Below are 23,109 nucleotides of genomic sequence, written 5' to 3'. Positions count from 1 at the left end.
GTCATTTACTGAATCTTGGTCATTATTCTGGGACCAAATTGACTCTAGTTTTAAAGCACGCACATTGGGCTTGTTACATTTATAAGCTAATCTTTGCTGGTTCAATGGATATGTTTACATATTTTCTTTGTTTACAGCCGTTGCTTTATGCTGGTACAATTTTAAAATCTAGTAACATTCGCTGAGCGTTGTTTGGTGGTTTGGTTGCTTGGTTATATGATTAGATTTTAATTTACTTATTTTAATCTGTCGAACAACTTAGATGGCTTCACCAATCATATTTACACATTTTCCTATTAGGCATTTTTGCTACAAGTTGTATTGGTGTGCCTCATTGTTCTGCTTTGATCTTTTGTTGAAATTCCTGCTTGTTTAACGTGGAAAACAATAAAAACATATTCAACACATAAAAAATCATAGGAACTTCTCCCATTGACTTATATGCAACCTAGACAGGTCTGAGATGCTGGATTTTCAGATACTGACTTTTCCATCCTCAGAGTTTAATAAATTCAGAAAAATTTGTGATTTTGCATTCGTAGTTTAGTAAATAACCCCCTAAGTGTTCTGAATAAAAATGAGCTGCTCTGAAGGAAAGCAGAGCAATGCATGGAGTCTTAATTTGGGTGTTCAAATGGCAGATGGAATCACCTACTTCTGCCATGAGACAAGACAGTACTTTACTAGGGGCAGTGGAAAGTTTCGATTGTAACTTTTTAGAATAGAATCTCCAGTTGTTACTGGCACCTGTGCTCTTTACACTAGTGATTCTGCCTTGGTCCATCTCAGGTGGCAAGAAGCGACCCTGCATCCATTGGGTTTTAGAGACAACGACAGACGCAGTTGAAATATGTTCCATTGAAAATCATATAGTTTGTGGTCAGGAACATACTTCTGTTTCCATAATTACTCAGCGTTCCTCTATATGACAATCCTCACAACACTGCAGGGTCAATGCCCTGTGGCCAATTCTCAGATGCTATGGATGGTTCTTACTAAATTGGTAGTACTAACAGTCTTTTTTTTTTTTTACTCCTGCCTGCTGAAAACTCTGCCATGCACTTATCTTTGCCAGTCCCAGAATACACTTTAGCACTTATGTCTGATCATTCCTACAGGATCAAATAGAAGATAGTTGTTCAGCATTTTGCCTGATTCAGACACTCTGGGTATTATGAAGAAAGGATAAAATCTCACCGCTTTCTGATCACTTGTATGGCATTTTTATGGATGGATGTAGTACTTATTCTATAAGTAATCCTGTTTCGTAATTCCTTATCACACCAAATTTCTTGGCAGACAGGTCTAACATATACAAATAGTACTAACCTTTTCCAGCAATAGCATTACAGATGTGGATGTGTTTTAAGTAGGTTAAAGGAGAAACAAACCCTTAATAAAGAAAAACCCCCACCCTATATAGACCCCCCTCCCTCCAGGCTAGCTGCCCCCCCAGGCAAATGCCCCTAACTTCTTTACTTATCCCTCAGTGCAGATTCTGTCCAGTGGAGTTCACAGGCGCCATCTTCAGCCTCTTCAGTAATCTTCAGAATGTGACCAGTGCTTTGGAAATTTTCGTGAGTTTCAGCGCATGCATAGTTGTTGCGAAACAGAAAATTGTTCTAACTGCGCATGCACCTCTCGGGCGGTCTCTTTCCAAAGATTACGAAGAAAAGATGGCTGCTGTGAACTCCGTTGGGCATAATCTGCACGGAGGGGTAAGTAAAGAGTTAGGGGCACTTGCCCGGGGGGGGCAGCTAGGCTGGGGGGGATGAGGGATGGGGGTCTATGTAGGGTAGGGGGGTAGGGTTTTTTTTATTAAGGGTTTGTTTCTCCTTTAAAGATATACTGCCATAAAATGAGCTGTAACGTTACAATATTTATTTGGTGCTGTTGGCCTACTAGAGACATAAAGGGGTGGTTCTGTTTAAGTCAACTTTTAATATAATCTAGAATGTCATATTCCTACCAACTTTGCAATTGGTCTTCATTATTTATTTTTTACAGTTTTTTAATTATTTGCCTTCATCTTCTACATCTTTTCAGCTTTTCAGCTTTCAAATGGGGGTCATTGACCCCTGCAGATAAAAACCCATTGCTATGCAAGCTTACAATTGTATAATTGTTACTTTTTGTTACTTACATTTCTATTCAGGGTTAGTTTTATTCATATTCCAGTCTCTCATTCAAACCACTGCCTGTTTGCTAAGGTAAACACGACCAGAGGTTCTGTTCATTCCCAGCCCAAACAATCAGAATATCATCTATGCAAGTAGGCAAGAGACAAGGTGATACCGGTAGGGACTGTTATGGCATGGTGCTTAGCCCACTATGCTCTTTTTTTATACATAATAATTCCACATTCTTAAGTAATCCACTATTTTATATCTGCATTTTGAGTGCATCTTATTTAATTGCTGTTATATGTGTATTAGAAAGAGCAGTGGAACACTATATACGCTTATCAAATGTGATCTGCTCTCCTTGCGGCATGTGTCTGGTGCATCAGTAAGCTTCTCTAACCATCTGAACAATGCCAGGCATGAATGCCAACAGTTGGTGTGAAAAGGAAAATTATAAGACAGATTGGCGTGTCAGCATATACCACACCAAACAAGAATAATAACATTCAGGGCTGTAATTGACCTTTATCACAAATGAAGGCTTTGAGCTGTGGGTTTCCCATTTGAGCATATCATCATTGCATTTATTTATTTTTATGTGTGGTTTTCTCCGTGGCTCCCATACACAGTTTTTCTCCATCAGTAAATTCCACTCTATTCTCTCTTACCCGTATGCCTGTCCTTATCCCTGTGCCTGGCTGGGTTTATGAAGTCTCTTTACACAGCTCTTTATATTTATGGCTCCCCGGAGCTGTTAAACATAACACTGGCCATAAAATGGATTGTTACAGACATAGGCGCGCATGCAGATGATTGGACATTATAAGGGAACTGCAGGGAGGGAGAGAAAGAGACACAGAGAGATGCAAGGATAATATTATTTTTTTATCCCTTTCCAAAGCAGCGCTGAATGACAATTCAGTTGTATTCTCGCTCCATATTCTCCCCTCTGTGTTTCCAGTGCCCATCGATTATCACAATCCCTCTATCTCTATACCACTGCCTCTCAATGCTAGGGTTACAAACTCTGCCCCTTTCCAAGGGGGCAAAGTGTTCAAACATCCTGTAAGATGAGATAACAGTTTGACCTTTAGAGATATTGTGAGGCTTAGTCCCTTTGGATACAAATGTATCACTTGATATGCATTCTTATACACACAGAATCACTGCAAGCAGTCAAAGGCCTATCATTATTGCCTGAAATCAGCCATGCCGCAATTAAAATGTCTAATGTGTCACAGGGCCAAATCTTTACATTTAATCCTTCATTCTCCTCTTTATTTTCTCTACCTACTCAGAAAAGACAACCTGGCGCTAGAAAATTAGGGACGCGCGTCCGAAAAGTAGCTCGCGTCAAAACCACTGTGCGTCAACACTATTCGGACGCCTAATATCTTTAACGCCAGCGTCAAAAATTTTCGAGTGTTGCTAATTTTTCACCATTTCGTGAATTTTTGGTGAAATGGTAAAAATTCGCCCATCGCTATTTATCTCAAAAAAACCACAAGGTAAAAAGAGTGAAATAACATTTGTAATCCCATCATTCCCTTAACCCACATTGAATATAGTACTTACAATATATATATATATATATAATATTTCCAGTGGCAATATGTTGTGGCAAAGTAGTACACCTTTTCCATTTATATATATTCCCTCAATGTGATCAGTTTGCAGCACTAATTCCACTAATTTTTTGTTTAAAACAAAAATGCATATAAATTGTAACATTAACGTTACATAAAACCTCTGAGAGTGCCAAAAGACATAGGACCTAATTGTACAGAGAGTGTTAAAAACATGTGTAAACTAAATGCAGCTGCACCCAGTGCAATATCTTTCCAATGTATTAGCACAATGGCATATTGCACATTGTACTGTTGCTGTCTCTCCTGTTTCTGTTTATACACACACTTCTATATCTATATTTCTACATGCATACACATGGGATCCCTTATCCAGAAAGCTCGGAATAATAGGAAGACCATCTCTCATAGACTTAAAAGACTTAAAGATCTCTTATCCAGAAAACCCCAGGTCCTGAGCATGGTTGTATAAGAGATTCTATATATATTGTTCAGGTATAAAGTGCCTGTTCCACTGTTTGTATCTCTCTGTATCCTTCTATGTAAATTATTCAGGTGTAAAAAAACACAGAATTAGACTGCTCAGTACCAGTATATCCTGACGAAGGGAGGTTGTACCCCCCGAAACGTTGATATTGGTGGTGAATATAAATAAAAGAAAAACTGCAGAAAATTGGTGTGTGCGGATCCATAATTGAAACTGCTGCTCAGTACCAGCACCTTGTGTAAGTGAAATACAGGCACTTGTCAAATCTGTTCATTTTCTGCATGAAAGAATATGGTTTAGAGTACCTACACTGCAGCTATGTTTGCCTGTAGCTGGTAGGTTTATGGAAAGAAAAAAAATTTGTATATATCTATATATATATATATATATTTATATTTATATCTATATATATCTATATATATATCTATATATATATCTATATATATATATAGATATATATATATATATATATATATATATACTGGATGGTGACCAATAAACCATAAAGATCTGTTTATATACAACAGCTGATGGTGGCTGGACATACAATAAATATACATCTCCTTATACAGTTGCACATACAGGTTTGTGTTTATTTGTCATATTTTTGTCTATCTATCTTTTGTCTATCGATCTTTCTTTCAATCAATCAATCAATTAATCAATCAATCAAGCATCCTATACAGAAGAAAGGTGTGTGCAATACAAGGGAACTATTTATCACAAAGGATAAATAAGTAAATGTATCAAACAACCAAAACAAAATTCCAGGGTACCTGTTACACAATGATCTAATAGATCTGATAGTCCTGATAGTGCGGGGTACCTACCCAGAACTGACACCCCTAAACACCAATTTCCCACTCACCTTCAGTTTCTTAATACCACACACTGTCCATACCCATATAAATCTCCCTTAATTGTGTCTCCCAATTTCTATTCAAACCTATATCTTTCCGTCACATTATCTTTCCGTCACAGTGTGTCAGTTTCACTGTTGAATTTCCTCCACAAAACTGTGTTAAGCCAGAATCCTTGTCTCATCTTCCACCTGTTTCCACTGTTGGAATATGTTTGTCCTATCTATTTTGCAGTGGACAAACAAGTGATTAATTCATCTGAGCACAGGTAGACAATTCTGCCAAAATACTCAATTATTATAAAGGCTCAATTATTCATGCATTCAACCAAAGTTCAGTGTTCTCTTACACACCTTTACTGTATCTCACTTGTACACACTTACTCACAAACCTACAGTATATCGCACCTGTACACACTTACTAACAAACCTACAGTGTATCTCATCTGTACACACTTACTTAAATACATAGTCACACACTTATCCATACAGGTGCTGCACACAGGAATGATCTCTACTTACAGCACACACACAGGCACACACAGACACACACACACACAGACACACACACACACACACAGACACACACAGAGACAAACTCCTCATCATACTTACCTCTCTGCCTCGCCCATAGCTAGGATATATCATTCATTCTTGCACAGTTAGCACTGGGGCATACACACACATACTTTGCCACATACACACACATACTTTGCCCATATACACACAGCTTACCTACCCACATGTCTTCTCTGGACTCAGGCACAGTCTCCCATATTGAACAAACGCTGTCTCCAGGGTATTTTAAGCTGTCAAGAAATTAAAATCTGGTTACAGAATCAATTATTTATATCAGTTCCTAGAAGGAATGATGAATAATGTGAGGAGGGAGGGGTGACAGTAACCCCTGCCATGCCAGCACACTCTAGCTCTATAGTCAGACAGCCTGGCACACCCAGAAGGCCCTTAATGCTGCTTTAGGGCTATTTGCATTCAGTTAGCAAGTAGTGTGTGTAGGAGAGGAGCAGGGTGGGGAGGGTGCAGGGGAGGGCTGCAGACATGCTTATGTAGGGAGGTATAATACAGCGCATAGAGCCACTGATGTGTCATTAATATTTCATTCCTTTTACAAGGTGGGGGTGTCCCCTACAGCTGGACAACACCCAGAATCCGCTAGGGTGGGGCGTTTGAGAGCTCTGCTACAGCGAAAATCCTGCACCGCTTTACCGATTGGGTTCCGTTAATGCTAGTATAATTGTTGACAGACTTCCAGAAGCAAATTACTGGGATATGTCAAGCCCACAACTCATCACCCCAAGGGGCTTTGCCCCCAACTAGGGACCACGTGTCTTCTTTTTTGCCAATATTTCAACTTGGGGAAAGCCGTGTGTGACTGACTTCTCACGGATCACTGGGTTTGTGCAAGAGGTAAGTCACGCGTGTCAGTGGGAGAGATGTGAGTGTGAGAGGTGGCAGTGAGTGAGTGGACTGTTACATTACACTACTATAACAGAGGCGATCGCTAGTAGAACAGCAGGTAAGGATAAGGATGTAGAACAGAGAGAGGAGCACGCGGTGAGCGCAATCTGACAGGTATATTACCCGTACAGGTGTATGTGCTGACACCGAATCTACCTGTTGCCCCACCCTCACCTGCTGTACCAGTAGAAAGAGTGAGCTGTAGCCTTGCTGCCAGCCCCGGCAATACAACTAATACTAAGAATTGCTGCAGGTGGCTGGGGCGGTGATTACACGGTGCTGTGGGGCGGCAGCTGCAGGAGGCGATTGTATCAGCGGTATAACCTCAGAGGAGCTGTCGAACAAAAGCAACATGTTGGCTGGTGACAATGCGCTCCTTCAAGTGGCCGCGAATTAATCAGGGAGAATTTATTGCAGCACCGCGGACAGCTCCTGATGGATTCAATGAGCCTCTACCAGTTTATTCTTCCCATAGGAGAGAGCGCTGCTGTAGGGCTGCTCCATTCATTTACTACACATCACTTACTACACATTCACTTACTACACATATAGCTGCTGCGCGCTCTCTCCAGCGATCCCTACATACACTCTTACACTGGGGATAACTCATTCCCCTTATCTTTATCATAGAAACATCTAGGTGCCCTTCTGAAAACATGACCTATAAGGCTTGGGTGTGTATAACTGCAAGTATATGTCTCAAGCCAACGTGGCTGGTGCTTTGGAATTTTATCCATGCATTGTTTGTGATAAATATATATATTAAGATATTTTTTTAGAATGGGCATATATATATATATATATATATATATATATATATATATATATGTATATATGCATACAAACACGCACACACACGCATATTGGTTTAAGTTATCATGTGTAATAGCATCTGTCTGTCTATCTATCCATCCATCCATCCATCCATCATCCATCCATTATCTATCTATCTATCTATCTATCTATCTATCTATCTATCTATCTATCTATCTGTCCATCCATCCATCCATCCATCCATCATCCATCCATTCTCTATCTATCTATCTTTCTATCTATCTATCTATCTATCTATCTATCTATCTATCTATCTATCTATCTATCTATCTATCTATCTGTCCATCCATCCATCATCCATCCATTCTCTATCTATCTATCTATCTATCTATCTATCTATCTATCTATCTATCTATCTATCTATCTATCTATCTATCTATCTATCATCTATCTAGAATCTCTATATCTATATATCAATTACCTATCTAGTATGTAGCTAAGCATCTATATAAGCAGCATGGCTTCAAAAAATATATAAATATATATATGTATTTATCTAACATCTTATTTTTTTTATCTCTATAAGCTTTTTCTTCTACATCACTCACTCTCTGTTCTTCTGTGAATGTATATGGTTATGTAAATACCAATGCTTTCAAATGTTATTGTTGACCATTTCAAGCATTGTACTTGCTTGTCTTTATCTTCTATATCTATTGTAACCATGTACAAATCTGCCTCTTTATACAAATATGTACAGAGTGAACCCCCCCCCCACCACCACCACCACCACCACTGTGCCTGCGCTCTCCCCGTGTATGTTTAATGCATGTATAATTCCTTGCAAGGCTGCATTAGTGTCTCTCTCTGCCCTCTCAGCATGGGCCCTGCTGGGCTATTGATAGCAGGACAGGCTGTGTGTAGCCTCAACCTGCTCCCTTTGTCATTGGCCAATTTAAGGTTAATGTAACAAATGACTGGGACAGGGAATATAAGACATAAATAATGGCAGATCTGGAGAAAGAAAAACATGGATTAAGAAAAGCAGCACATTTCCTTGCAAGCCTCAGGCAGTCTGTCAAGTTTGAAAGGGTTTTTACAATGGAAACGTGGGTGCCCGTGTGATCTCCCTGGGGATGCACAGAAAAGCATTATTGGAGTGACATTTAGTGGAGCAGAAAAGTGCCTGCATGTTACAGGGAAGAAAGAATGTGAAAATTATATCAACAGGAGGGCAATGGGGGTGGGGGAAGCAGAGAAAAATGCTCACTTCAGCGTAAAGGCTGAGGGAAATGATGGTGGAACCAGGCACTGGGTGTGGAAAAGCTATAGTAGAGTGTGGGGGCTACAGAACACAGGAATATGCTAGGGTAGAGAGAAAAAAATAATGGAAAGAATAGAATGAACAACAGAAGACGCAACAGAAAGAGAGAAAACAATGGGGTAGAGGGTGAATGGTAGAATAGCAGTGGGTAGTGGGTATATTAGAGTTAATTTAGAATAGCAGTGAATAGTGGGAACACAGGCATTAACTGCAGTGGCTAGTGGGCACAGTGGAGTGGTTATTGGGCACAATTGCAATAAATAAGGATAGCAGTGGTGAGTAGTGGGCACAATTGAGATAAATAAAATACCAGTGGTTAGTGGGCATAATTGAGATAAACAAGAATAGTAGTGGGTAGTGGGCACACTTTAAATAGGAGTTAAATAAGAATAGTAATGGGCAGTGGGGGCACACGTGTAAAATAAGAAGTGTAGAGTTTAGCGGAACCACTGCAGATAAATAGTAATTGCAGTGGGTAGTGGGCACATACAAGTTGAATAAGAAGTGCAAGTGCAGTAGATAAAGAAGAATAGCAGAGATTAGTAAGCACACGGCAGTTAAATGAGAGGTTTAGAATGGGAAGGAAGAATGGGAAGGTGAATAATAGGAGCAGTTGGGAACAGGTGGGGCAAGAGAGCTGTTCTCTCTCAAGGTTACACAGGACAAAGCACATTCAGCTCCAACCCAACAGCACCGTCACCCTGCGATGGCTCAGTCCAACCTCCAACAAACTCATTATTTGCTTTACACAATTAGCATGTACATAGTATATATATATATATATATATATATATATATATATATATATATATATATATATATATATATATATATATATATATATATATATATCACAACATATATATCAGTCACCAAGTTGTTATATGAATTAAAAGCAGGAGGCCGTATGTCTCTATGTATACATAATAAAACATAGAAAGAACGTTCCCTTGCGTTTGTGTAAATGTAAATGCGCTGAACAGAAACAGTGTAGGCATATTGTATATTATATGTTTATACACACACACACAATTTGTACAAACAGAGATATACAAATATTTAATCATCAAAATACTGACCCTCACATGTTTTTATTCAAACAAATATAAACACATGCATTTCGTGATCTACACACACACATTTTATGTTTAAACACATGTATACATACATAGAATACGCACAGGAATTATCTTACATACAGTTAGATATACAGAAAAAAAAACAACATATGAAAAGGAAGAAATGGGCACATGTAAGGCGCAGGCAGCAACCCACAGAAATAATCCGCATAATTGTGCGCACAAGAACCCGAGCACTTTATCGCCAACCGATACATTCAACTCTGCGGGAATCTAAAAGCAATAGGACTCTGCGCTGGGGCAAGGCTGGAAGTTTTAATAAAGCAAAATAAATTAAAAAAAATTCAGGTGCCTTATACGGGCATAATAATACGCGAACACATTTTCTTACAAATACGCACCATGTATACATCTTTAAAATATAATTTATAGGTTGGATATTTTGTATGTTTAATATATACAATAAGCACAATGACCCCAATTCATTCATTGCACAAATCACTGATACATAACGAAGTGTTTTAAAAACTACTTGTACACACGCGAAAATCCGCACAAGCGCGCACGGGAGATTTTTTTTTTTGGCGCAGGTAAATGCGATTTCTTTGTGATGCGAGGTATGTAAAACGGACACGCAAATCTCGTTACAGACAAATATATTGAGACTGACAATGCAGCAATCTATAGAGCAGATATTCTAAAATGAATCCTGTAAGTCAAATTCACATACAAGGTTTCCAAAGGAATAACGTTATAGTCTTTTGCAAGAAAAATAATAATGCAATGTATGTGTGTGTTCTGTATTTGCACCTGTACATACACACTTTAATATTCAGTTTAGTGAGACGCATTAGCAATCCCCCCCCATTGGGTAGACTATAGATACATTTGTATTAGGGGCAAATGACTACAGACAAGCTAAACAGATGCCAATGCGCCTGCACTGCCCACTATAATTTCGACAGCGCCTCCTTCAACATGCATCTGTTCTTGTGCGTGCTGCAGTATGTTCTTTTATGACCATTTCTAAGCAACTTTTCAATTGGTCTTCATTATATATTTTTTTTTATTATAGTTTTTGAATTATTTTCCTTCTTCTTCTGAGCTTTCTAATGGTGGTCACTGACCCCATCTAAAAAACAAATGCTCTGTATGGCTACAAATTTATTGTTATTGCTACTTTTTATAACTCATCTTTCTATTCAGGCCCTATTCATATTCCAGTCTCTTATTCAACACTCTGGTCCCTAATACCTGCTTTGAGCAAATAGTAAGTACAGGCTTTCCTTTGGGTGTTGCACAACTGGAATTTCCTCCTCTGCACCACTAATCCCCTCCTAGGTACAGCATGTGCCCAAATGAGTATATTCAACTTTTCAGTTGGTCTTCATAATATATTTTTTTATAGTTTTTAAATGATTTGCCTTCTTCTTCTGACTCTTTCCAGCTTTCAAGTAGGGGTCACTGACCCTATCTAAAAATAAATACCATGTAAGGCTATACATTTATTGTTATTGCTACTTTGTGTTGTTCATCTTTCTATTCAGACCTCTCCTATTCATATTCCAGTCTCTTATTCAAATCTATGTTAGTTGCTAGGGTAATTTGGACCCTAGCAACTGGATTGCTGAAATTGCAAACTGGAGATCTGCTGAATAAAAAAAAAATAACTCAAAAACCACAAATAAAAAAAAAATGAAAACCAAATGCAAATTGTCTCAGAATATCACTCACTACATCATACTAAAAGTTAATTCAAAGGTGAATAACCCCTTTAAGGAATGTACCAATGGCAATGCAGGGAGTGGGCCAAGATATGAAATCATTCTAATGATCTAATGTTGGCCTGAGCTGAACTGGAACAAAGAATTAGTAAAAGAATGTACAGTTAGAATATGTAAGTGAGAATATCTGCAGCTATGAGCTAATGGATCATCAAAGGTGCTATACACTGTGTGTGCATGAGTGTAACATGGATGTAATATGATGGAATCAGTCTCTCAAATTTTTGTTTTAACTTGGGTGGGTGGTGGGGTATTTCTGCGAGCTTAGCAAATGAATGGCCTTGAATAACCATCTGTTTATATTTTCATTTAGAAATTGACATTTTTTTTATAAGGAAAATGTGCACCCTGTAGACATATATTACTTATATCTCATTAATCATAAATATATTAGTGAATAGGTATATTTGTACAGTAGGATCTTGGATAATGGGTGTTTCCGTGTGTATGTTTTGCAGGTGACACAATGGTTGGCTCTCTACTTCTTTGTATAGTTGTGGCTCTTCTGGGGTTAACTCTTGGCTGCCCAGAACCCTGCAGCTGTGTTGACAAGTATAATCAACAGTTTGCCGACTGTACCTACAAAAAGCTTCAGAAGATCCCAAATGGGTTTCCTTCTAATGTTACGACACTTAGCCTGTCTGCCAATAAGATTACATCTCTAAAGAAGTCAAACTTTATAGATGTGCCTCAAGTAACATCCCTCTGGCTGGCTCACAATGAGATAAGTGAGATAGAGGAAGGAGCCCTGGCTACAATAGTGCATCTGAAGAACTTAGACATCAGTCATAACCTACTGGTGGACTTCCCTTGGGGCGATTTGGCCAGTCTTTCGGCCCTGCAACTTATTAAAATGAACAACAATCGTATGGTTAACCTGCCTCGTGATGCTTTTCAAAACCTTAAGGAGCTAAAGTCTCTCAGGATCAACAATAACCAATTTTCTGTCATTCAAGAGGGGACATTTAAGCCCCTCATATCTATTTCACACATCCAAATTTACAACAACCCCTTCCACTGCTCTTGTTCACTCATCTGGCTTAAAAAATGGGCAGAAGAGGCTCAGTTTTCAGTGCCTGAGAAGGACAACATTGCATGTGCCTCTCCAGAGGAGCTAAAGGGCACACCAATTTCCAAGATACCAGATTTGCCCTGTGAAGCTCCTACTGTGAAATTGAGCTATTACCCAAACCTTGACAATACAGAGCTTTATGATGGCTTCACCCTTACTTTGCAGTGTTTGTCCAGTGGAATTCCTCAACCAACCATTAAATGGAAAGTCCGTAATGCTACTCAAGAGATGGAGATAAAGCAAACAATTAATGGACAGGTCAAAGATCCAGCCAAGTCTCAGACATCAAGTTCGTTTCTTGTATATCAGAATGGGACTCTGGTTATTCCTCACCTTAACAAGAAATTGGAAGGTACATACATTTGTGAAGGTAACAATGAAATGGGCAGTAGTCAAGCTTCAGTCAATGTGTCTGTAGCAGGGAGCCAGAAATATCCCACCAAGATTTTAGAGGAACCAACAAAAAGCAAGATGCCACCAGAGAACAAGAAACCTGGGATAAAGACATTGGATAATGGTAACAGCGTCCTAAAACCAGACAAGTCAGAGGAGAAAGACAAGCCTCTGATTCCTACAGATCATCCCTTAATGACTGTTGGAAATAAATTGGGTATTTTAGAAGACCCCAACCATCCTTCTGCTGCCAAAAAATGTGGACCAAGTACTGGTGGACAACATATATCCAACCACGCATTCAATGAAAGTACCAACCTGAAGCCTCACACATTTGAGCTTGGGGTTATTGCTTTGGATGTATCAGAGAAGGATGCAAAGGTTCAGATCACTCCATATCATAATCGGCAAGGAAATGACCACCTACGGATGCTGTACTTATGTCAGGAAGGTGACAGTGGCCTTTCCTTGGTACAGTGGTCAGAGATTGAGGACAGGGTGAACTCTTATTGGTTCAGAGGGTTAATACCTGGTACTAATTACTCTGTTTGTTTGGCCTACAAGGGGGAGGATTGCCAGGTGCAAGTGGTTTTCACTACCAAGAAAGAAGTGCCATCTTTGATTATCATTATTGTGGTGAGCATTTTCCTTCTGGGTTTGGCCACCATTCCTCTTATGGGTGCTACTTGTTGTCACCTTCTTTCCAAGTACCATGGTAAGAATTATAAGTTAATCATGAAGGCTCAGAAATCAGATCCTATGGCAAAACAAATGGCTGCTGACTTTGACCCAAGAGCATCCTATGTAGAATCAGAAAAGAATTTTAACCCTAGTGAGATAGGTGATGGGGAGGCTGAAGGGGATTCAGTGCCCATAGAGGGAGAAGGAGAAGGGGAGGGAGAGGCAGAAGTTGAAGGAAGTGTTTTGGATGAGACTATTCCAAGCTCACAGTCAAAGACCAACCAGGATGAGTTTGAGGTGGGATCTGAGTACAGTGACAGGCTTCCTCTTGGTGCTGAAGCTGTGACCATTTCTGAGGAGATCAATGGTAATTACAAAGAGCCTGCATGCTAAGCTGTGCATGTCAGTGATGCTCATACTTTCCAAAAACTGCCATATGCTCGGTAATCTATGGGAAATAGAGAGGGGTGAGTAGTAGCCAACAAGGGTTTTATGAGGTTACAGTCAGCAGTCAAAAACAACCCAAAATTTATATGACTCTTATGGTGCTATAAATCCATGTCAATTTTTATCTTTATCCTCAAAGTTTTTACTTATGTGCCTGTGCCAAACCAGCGGCAGATTATTTACACCATAATGTGGATTTAAGGATCTAAGAGACAATGAAAATCTGTACACATATACTGTACAGCGTGTTGTGACACAAAACATCTACTATATCTCTAAACAAATACACAAATGAACATGAGAACCGCATTCTAGGGATTCCAAAACTGATTAAAAATTGGTCAATTTCAGCATTATTTAGGCTAAAACTCACTCACAAGGTCATTAGCTCAAATCTACATAGACAAGAATGTTTTTAATCAGGAATATCAGCTTATTTTGCATCTTTTCAGCCTAAAGCTGGTTGAAATGGATTGATATTTATTTTTTCACAAAACTATAAACTTAATAAGGTATGCCCACCTCTTTACATACACAAGTATGAGCAGGTTGGAGTCACGGAGTGCACTCACTGACACTGACTGCCTTCCAGATCCTCCATCTAATCGCTTCCCCTATGGCGTTTGACAATTTTCCCTGAGTACATATGGGCAAGGCATCTCTTGTGAAAGGCAAGATTCACCCATACAGACCAGTTATTCCAATTGCCTGTGTAAATCCATTTTACACGTTGTACACTTATTTTGATATTTCATACAATAAAACAGGCAGAAATTTAAGAGCCAATAGACTACTTTTGTTCTTCATGAATTACCTAGGCATCAGTACCTCCTCCCAGTCACATTTATAGTTTAGAGACTAAACTTTATAGTAACACCAGCCTGGGACCCACAGTCCTATTCTCTCTCCTAAGCATAAGGGCTAGTCCACACGGGGAGATAGCGACGCGTTTGCGGTCGCGGCGACAAAGCGCCGCGACAGTCGCCGCGACCGGCGCAGGCGACAGTTTTGTATGGGCGCCTATGTAAAAACGCCTGTGCTAACCACACGAGGCGATGCGCTTTTCAACAGTCGCCTGAAAAAGCCTGGCGAGGCTTTTTCAGGCGACTGTTGAAAAGCGCATCGCCTCGTGTGGTTAGCACAGGCGTTTTTACATAGGCGCCCATACAAAACTGTCGCCTGCGCCGGTCGCGGCGACTGTCGCGGCGCTTTGTCGCCGCGACCGCAAACGCGTCGCTATCTCCCCGTGTGGAATAGCCCTAAAGGCTCCTTGATCCTAACATTTTTAATCTTTTTGAGATAAGAGAAAATACAGATATGAGCCTGAATGGGCCCTTGGCTGCCCTAGAGTGTTACATCTTTCTTTAGTATAAGTGAGCCATGGCATAAATAGGTTGTCTCAGTGCTGAAAAGTGCATGCAGTTTAGTCAAGAATTCAGACTAGGTCCAATGCACATCACAGATGCCAAAGATGATGACAAGGCCAGCCTGGTGCTTTCCTTTTGTGTTGTTACATGGTATGTCATGTAGAAGGGGAAGGGGGGAAGCTGATCAGACTGTTGCGTGTCATAAACAACACAAATAAAACTGCTTATAATAACTTATCAACCTTTAAATACTCAGTGAATGTGCACATATTACATACTATAAACATTATATGTTTGCTTTCCAATTGTTATCTGCTGTCTGAAGCACTATTACACACATGGCACCATCTACATTGGATATGACAAGGCCATAAAGGAGAAATACTACTAAAAATTGCCACATTTTGAGTGAATCACCCATTTATTCTCCACCACTTCTTTCTTTCCTTTGATTTTTCTACTCTTCTCCTTTCCCCCAGCTCACTATTTCTCTCATTTTCCTCAACCCATCTCTCTCTTCTCACCTTCTCTACTCTATCCTCATTAATTACATTCTGTTTTATTTCATTTATTCTTCTATCCTCCTCACTATGTTTCTTTTTTCCATGCTATATCTGTCCCCTACTTGCTGTGTAATTGGACAGGAACTACAGAATAACCAACCTATAGCACCTGGTCTAGTCTAGTCATTGCAACCTAAGGTTAGTGGCATGGGGGGGGGTGGAAGTCCACTGATGTCTGAGGATGAGGAATCCTCTAGGAGTTCTTGTAGGCAAAATAGGCCCAGGCATTACAGTACAGAGAGGCCCAATCAGCCCAATAAATAACGACGGTCTATGGCATCTTATGGCAGTCCCTCTGGCATTTGCCAGAACCCACAGATTGCCAGTCCAACTTCACAGACGAATCATATGCACTTGACCAGTTCTTACACAAGCACTGTGCTGTGCATAACTTATAAATATGTATATATATGCAATTTAAAATTTTTGGAACATCCAAGCAGTGTTTCCATGGTAAGCAGTATGTATAAATATAAGTACTTTTTCTATGCTTATAGGATGACCAGCCTGAGGACAGTTCTCAACCTGTTCGGGTGTAGCATGTCCCTGAGAGACTAAATACCCATTGTGTAGCCCTACTTGGGCATACTTTCAGACCTGCTTGCAAAGGGTATTAAGTGCCGATGTCCACACAGGGACCTTTCTTAAGAGAAAGGTCCCTGCGTGGACCGAAACGTCACGTCAGCTTTTCATGTAATTTTTAATACACCTTTTTGAGCATTTCATAAGATATCTCGGTGTTACTGGTCATTTTTTTACTATTTAACCCATTTACCTTGCACCCCAGGCAAACTTTAAAAGCAGAGTGCTGCCCACACGAAGATATATATATATATATATATATATATATATATATATATATATATATATATATATATACAGTAAGTGCGGAAATTCTCAGCATACACGAGTTACATGCATTCATTTGTTTTTGCCAAAATAAACTTAAGAATAAACATTAGTCATATTAAATGTTAGGAACTATTGCAGATGGAAGATAACATTCTGACTACAATCGTTCAGGTTTATATAGATGAATGCATTTTAGAGAATATGATAAATTAAGCACAAATAAAAAATGTGAATTCCTTTCTCAGTGTGTAGAATCTGGCACTGGTATGTCTCTGTCTCCTCTCTCTTTCTTAGAGAGCTGATGTCAGAGGAGCAAGGGGATTCAGCAAGGGAAATAAATGATGTAAATCATGGGTGTCCCAACCTAAACATCTCCAGCTATTGCACTGTTAACTCTTAGCAACCAAAAAGAGTTGCAGCTTAACAATTATTACACAGTAAAATATGTCCTTTGTATGTATATGTGCCCCTCTCTGCCCTTCCCTAAAGCTGCCCCTGTCTCTTGGGATGATTGCTTGACACTTACACTGCATAGCTGGGCTGTTTTGGCTGAATGCATTTTAAACCTGACCATATATGTTACTATATTGTTCATGTAGGTTTAGCATATATACTGTATAATATACAATAATATAGTGTGTATAAAAACAGTGCTGTCATCCAGGAGTGTAACTACAGAGGAAGCAGACCCTTGACAACCTCTGGATATTTTGGGGGCCCGAAAATAAATAGCGCCCAGTAACATATAGTTACACCACTGCTGTCATCCCCAAAGTTCCTAATGTAAAAGAACAGTTTTTAGAACAAGAACTATTTGATCCATTAGTATCAGTGAGTAAAGCCAGGAGGGAGCGAGACCCTATAATCTATTCATGTGGGTACTACGCAGGTTCAGATGTTAATCCCCTTTCAGAGGGAGAAAGTGCTCTGCTATTGCTGACAATTAGAAAATATGTAATGATTTAAATCCCATGGGTGTGCGGTGCTCTTATTGCATTAAAACAAGAGAATTGTGGGAAAATCCTGCGGCACTGCTTCTCCGAGAGAAGCCCTCCATCCAAGCTCTGGGGAATACAACATGCCCCAACCCCCTACCGCCCCATCTACTAATAAATTCTCAATCATAAGTGGTTGCGTGAATTTTGAAAGCTGCATGCCACAGCAGGTATACAACCCTCCCAGTGCTGCTAAAGAACAATCACTTACTGTGACTGACAGGTAACCAGTACTTGATTTACCATTGATGTCTCCCTAGGCTCATTGGCTGTACTGTCCCTTTCACATTGCCAGTGTGTTGACCCATAGCCCCAAGCTCATAAATGATTGATTTTTTCCCCCAACCCCAATACATTTACAGCATCCTGTAATAACAGTTTAAAATTCAGTATCAGAAAACCTTATAACTTCTTTTGAGTGGGGGTGAGCCTGTTACTCTCTTATGGTATTTCATCCTAGACTATGGTCTATGTTTCCTGCTTTTCTTTTATCTGGACAAGACCAAAAACTGCTAGACTTAAGCCTTTCTAACTTGGGGGTTTGAAATAGAATTCCCAGTAACTGAAGGCAGTGGGGGACTGATGGAGGCTTCACTTCAACAAAGTTGGAGAGCCATAGGTTGGGCAACCATACTTCCTGCATAGTTACTAGGGAATCACGTGGAATTAAACACAGAGTACAAATAACAGTGCAGGTTCCAGGGCTCCTGCCAGTTTGTGAGCCTTAATGGTGGGTCCACTTTAGCACACTGTGAGCCCCAGAAAGTAGGCCTGTGCCCCAATAAAATTTGCAGCTGTTGCACCAATGATAGCTATGCCCCAGATTATGTGAATAAACATAAATACACTCATATATATATATATATATATATAAGTACAACCATACAAAATGCACAAATAAATACACCCATAGATGCATCAACTAAACTATTGCTGATTATATAATGTAAATATACACAATGCACTTATTTTGTTTCATTCTCTGTAAATCTGGAAAAAAATATTGGTCCAGATCTTTGTGCCTGAAATGTGTGTAATTTTCCTTCTCAAACAGGAAATAATTTGATGTAAGTTTTTATCTTTGTATAGCTAACTTGGTGTTTTTGTGGGGTCATTTGTAGGCTGTTTTAAGGACATTTTCTAGTGACGTTTATAAGAAATACATGTCTTATCAAGGAAATATGTATGTTGATTTTTAACTAAGCTTTGAATACCAGAAGCCTTTACTTTGTTGCCTCAAATCTTAATAACCCGAGCATGAATTTCTAATAAGGTGGGGAAAACATCTCTGGATGTTTTTGGGACAGGGGAAGGGAAGTTCTTACTTTAAACCTATTCACTGTATGGCCCACAACTTCACTCTTTTTTCAACAGCATACATTAGCTTTCCTTAGAAGGAATAATAGGGAAAGTAAATTTAAAACAAGGGTAGTCATAAAGGGATAAAGATTAGGCTACAGGACCCTGCCAACCCTTGGGCAATGAAACACAACAGTTTGCATTCATAAGGGCTAATTTACAAAAAAACCACAAGGTGCAAAGTGAAAACAGCAGCAAAGCACAAAGTTTTTTGCCAGCAATTTGCCTTGTACTTTCACCTTCCACTGTCAGACTCAGTGATGAGTTACCAGGAGGTTGCCCTGCAAGAGTAATGCATTATGAACCCCATACGTCCAAAATTCTTAAGCCCAGTGCCCTATAAGTAAGTGTATGGCATCATAAGGGGCACAATTTTGTAGCCACCCATGGTAAATGAGCCTGTTAGACTGTAAAGGTTGTTAAAGCAGAACATTACATATGAAGATCCAGGTTAGTCCCCTATATTAGCTTACAGCCAAAGCTGAAATTGGAGAAGAGGGCTCCCATGTAATGTAGAAAAGTGAGAGCAATATAAATCAGGGGTGGCCATTCTTTAGCTCTACATGCTTGATGTAGGACGGTGTTTGCCATTAGTTTGCTGGTGTAGTTCAGCCTCTGTTAGGAGTTTCCTAAATAAGTGAACTGAGAGCATCAAAGGGAAGTTTTGGGTACTTCTCAAATGGCTGAAATACATTGGAATCCTGTGCACCACCAGCCTTAGGGCTTGAACTCTGCTGGGCAACCTGTAATTTTACGGCAACTCCTCAGGCATTTTCCAGAATCTATAGATTGCCAATCGAGGCCAGTAAGACTATATTTTACAAAAAGGCAAAAGATACTTCATTGTTTATCTAAATAAGAAAATTCATTCAATAGATAAAGGGATTGGAGGATGACAGGCAGGGATACATATTCACATTTCCTGTTCCCCTTACCTGATTGGCTTAGACTTAGATATGGACAATATACTGTTTAAAGCTGTAACTCTCACCCTGGCAACTGTTACCTGGGTGCTTAGTTAACTTCCAACATACAATGTTTTCCTACTTAAAGTGTTACCAATCAAATAATTGTTGCTGTGAAATGCTTGTTAAGAAAATGGAGATTCTTGGAAATCGTGTAATGCTAAAATTGAATAAAAGTGAGCAAAACAATAAGTGTGCTTTGATTTATTTTGCTGGACGTTATCTCCTGCTGCTTTGCCAAAATGTCTTCTTCCATCTGTATGTTTCTTCACTTGTTTCTTCACTTTCTCCTCCTGCTCTCTGTCTCCCTCCTACTCCTCCTCCTCCTCCTTTTCATCCAGTCTCTGATGGACGCTGAGAATGTGATGTGAATTGGTGCAGAGACTTATTGTTTTCTGTTGCAGCTGCCAATTCCCAATCTCAGCAGTAGGAATATTGCTCTCACGCACACACAGGCAATTGCATGTCAGTATGTGTCTGACAGCCCTCACCTCACTGGTTCTCAGAAACAGTTGTGCTAACAGGTCCACCCCCTGCCCGCACTTTATATGAATACGTTTATAGTGTGACCTTCTACTCTTTTCTAGCAGGGGCACCTCTGTCATTCCTGCTACCTAATGGTGCAGACCCAATGCCACCCCACACTCCTGTTCTTGGACTGGACAATTGGGGAGCAGAATCGTCCAATTGTGTTCATTACATTAAAAGAGCCAAAAGATCATCCATTTCCTCATCCTGTGCAAAAATGCAAACATTTGCTTTTCTGCTCTGAAACTCACTTGGTGTAGTTCCACGCAGGCCGATGCTGTGCCTGTCAGTGGGTTACACAAAGGAGAGGATGACAGCAGATTGGGGTACAAAACTCAGGCCGAGGATAGAGGATGATCCACTCAGTCTGCCCTTAAAGTAACCAGACGTAGCTATTGCCAGTCCTCGGTAAAGTGTTGCCTGAGGCAAGCTTCTCACATTGCCTAATGGCTGAAACATCCCTGTTTTCCAGTTTCATCTCTCCCTCTGTGTCTCTCTCAAACAGCATAACTAGCATAGATTAAGTCCCTGCCCCAGTAGAGAAAATATTGCTGCTGGCAAGATAGAATTATAACAGACTGTCGAACTGACATGAAAGTAAATCACTGCTGTGCATGTATTAATTATTTGAAACAACAATATTTTACAGGTGCTTGAAAAACAAAAAAAAGGAACACGTTGCATGGAATTTATTTAGCAGCAAAACCAACCACGGACCCACCTGGAACACTGCTGCTTCATCTGCCCAGTTATGAAGCCTGTGTCCCATATAGTTTAGTACAGGACACCCTAGCCACATCAGTCTGTGTGTTGTGCAATTAAACAGGTTTCCTGTGCAGAGATCTGGCCATTTGGACATTGCTCTTTATGAATAATGCTCAGGAGAGATGATTGTGGTTAGGGGTGTAACTACAGATGAAGCAGACCCTGTGGCTGCAGGGGGGGCCCAGGAGGTATAGTGGGCCCAATGTGGGCCTAATAGTTTGAACATATATTTGGTAAAACAGGACAACCTCTGGATGTGTTGGGGTGGGGGAACTAAAATGAATTTGCTGTGGGGCCCAGTAACATCAATTACATCAGGTTGTGGTGATTGGGAAGAGGACATTTAGACAAATTCCATGAACAGCAGTGTGGCATATAGAGAGAACACACAGCACTCTTACAAATGACCCCCAAATAATTTTATGCCACTCTCTCCCTCAAATGTTTGTCCATCATGCCTATAACTGTGGTAAACATGACCCTAGAGATACTTCTGAGACACACAAATCTGCAGCACAGATACACAGATTTCCCATTGAATGGCTGGCTCTGCCTCCCTTTGAGTGTTCCAGTCCTTGAGTAACCATGTTCTGTCTCCATGTCACTGCACACATCTCACTTTCTTCCTCCCAGCGCCACCAGCTCTCTGGCAGATCCCCCAGGCTGTGGTACTAGAAAAAGCTTTTATCAGAGGTGTGATTACTATCTGACCTCATTCTGACAGCTGGGGAAGGAGGTGTGCTGGGGGATTTGGGATAAAAAGGCAGGGAGTCAAACTAGCTCTAATAAAGACATCTCTCCAATGCCAATGTTGTCAATACTGTTTATTTGCACCTTTAAATTTGATTATTGGAGTTTCAGAATTAGCTTTTTATTGCACAATTCCTTTTTAGAATGTTTAATCCACTGACATTATGTGAATCAATTCTTTCCAAACCTGAAACATCTAAGTGATGCCCAAGGCAGATGTCACACAAGGAAGATTCCCCACCTAGATGCCACGTATCTTCCCACAGTTCTGGTGCATGCAGTTCTCTAGCAGTAGATGCTTGGGGGAGGAGGGAGTGTAATGGTTGGTAGCCTTTAGAATTTCTCACCAAGGCCTCACATTATCATAGGCAACACCCACACCTCATCTATTTGAAACACCATTACTAAAATGATATGGGCACACAGAGTGGATTTCAGTGTGGTATAAGTATGGAAGTATAAAAGTATGCACTTTTTCAATGAAATCCACTCTGTGTGTCTACTGATAGGCTGAAGCCATTCTGCACCTGTGTTTCTATGCCTTAGGCTAATGCTACACAGGAAACTCGAGAATCAGACCCTCAACTTGCATCATCCTTCCAAGTCCGGCCCCAGACTCGGCAGGTGTTTTACTGGTTTGGTCGGGTGTCAAACCTATCTGCATCTACACAGGGATCCAGCACCCCCTTGACATCAAAAGAGTAAGAGCTGGGAAGGTCGAGGGGTGGAGGCATCAGACAGGACCCTTTCACCCATTCCTTGCAAGCCCTGCCCTTTGTGGCCAGTGAATTGGACATTTCTATCTACTAATTACAGCAAACCCACGATCCTCCCACACACTGTACTATCCCCAAAAGCTCCACTCCATTTGTAGCCT

At 40.2% G+C, this 23,109-nt stretch overlaps 1 protein-coding gene and 1 long non-coding RNA gene across 5 annotated transcripts in view; one reads left to right on the top strand and one right to left on the bottom strand.

Annotated features, from left to right (window-relative positions):
* LOC121401541 overlaps positions 1 to 6,074 on the bottom strand; it is a 35,902-nt gene extending 29,828 nt beyond the window's left edge. For all 3 annotated transcript variants that reach the window (XR_005966336.1, XR_005966333.1, XR_005966335.1), the window contains exon 1: positions 5,795 to 6,074. This is a non-coding gene — a long non-coding RNA (uncharacterized LOC121401541). The remainder of the gene's footprint in view (positions 1 to 5,794) is intronic.
* Positions 6,075 to 6,134: 60 nt separating this feature from the next.
* islr2.L (immunoglobulin superfamily containing leucine-rich repeat 2 L homeolog) lies at positions 6,135 to 14,892 on the top strand. Of its 2 annotated transcripts, none has more exons than XM_018252915.2 (2): positions 6,135 to 6,483; positions 11,954 to 14,892. In XM_018252915.2, exon 2 carries the CDS (start codon positions 11,962 to 11,964, stop codon positions 14,032 to 14,034), a length of 2,073 nt encoding a protein of 690 aa, XP_018108404.1. In that variant the 5' UTR covers positions 6,135 to 6,483; positions 11,954 to 11,961; the 3' UTR covers positions 14,035 to 14,892. The 2 variants fall into 2 exon arrangements, with proteins under 2 accessions (XP_018108404.1, XP_041442614.1); XM_041586680.1 differs by lacking the exon at positions 6,135 to 6,483 and adding an exon at positions 6,519 to 6,592.
* Positions 14,893 to 23,109: the final 8,217 nt, after the last annotated feature.

The sequence above is a fragment of the Xenopus laevis genome, chromosome 3L (genome assembly GCF_017654675.1).
Source record: "Xenopus laevis strain J_2021 chromosome 3L, Xenopus_laevis_v10.1, whole genome shotgun sequence".
Classification (NCBI taxonomy): Eukaryota; Metazoa; Chordata; class Amphibia; order Anura; family Pipidae; genus Xenopus; species Xenopus laevis.
This window is presented reverse-complemented; position numbering and strand designations above follow the sequence as displayed.

Excerpts from the sequence above, each read along its gene's own strand:
- islr2.L (XM_018252915.2), top strand. The coding sequence starts at position 11,962 with ATGGTTGGCTCTCTACTTCTTTGTATAGTTGTGGCTCTTCTGGGGTTA.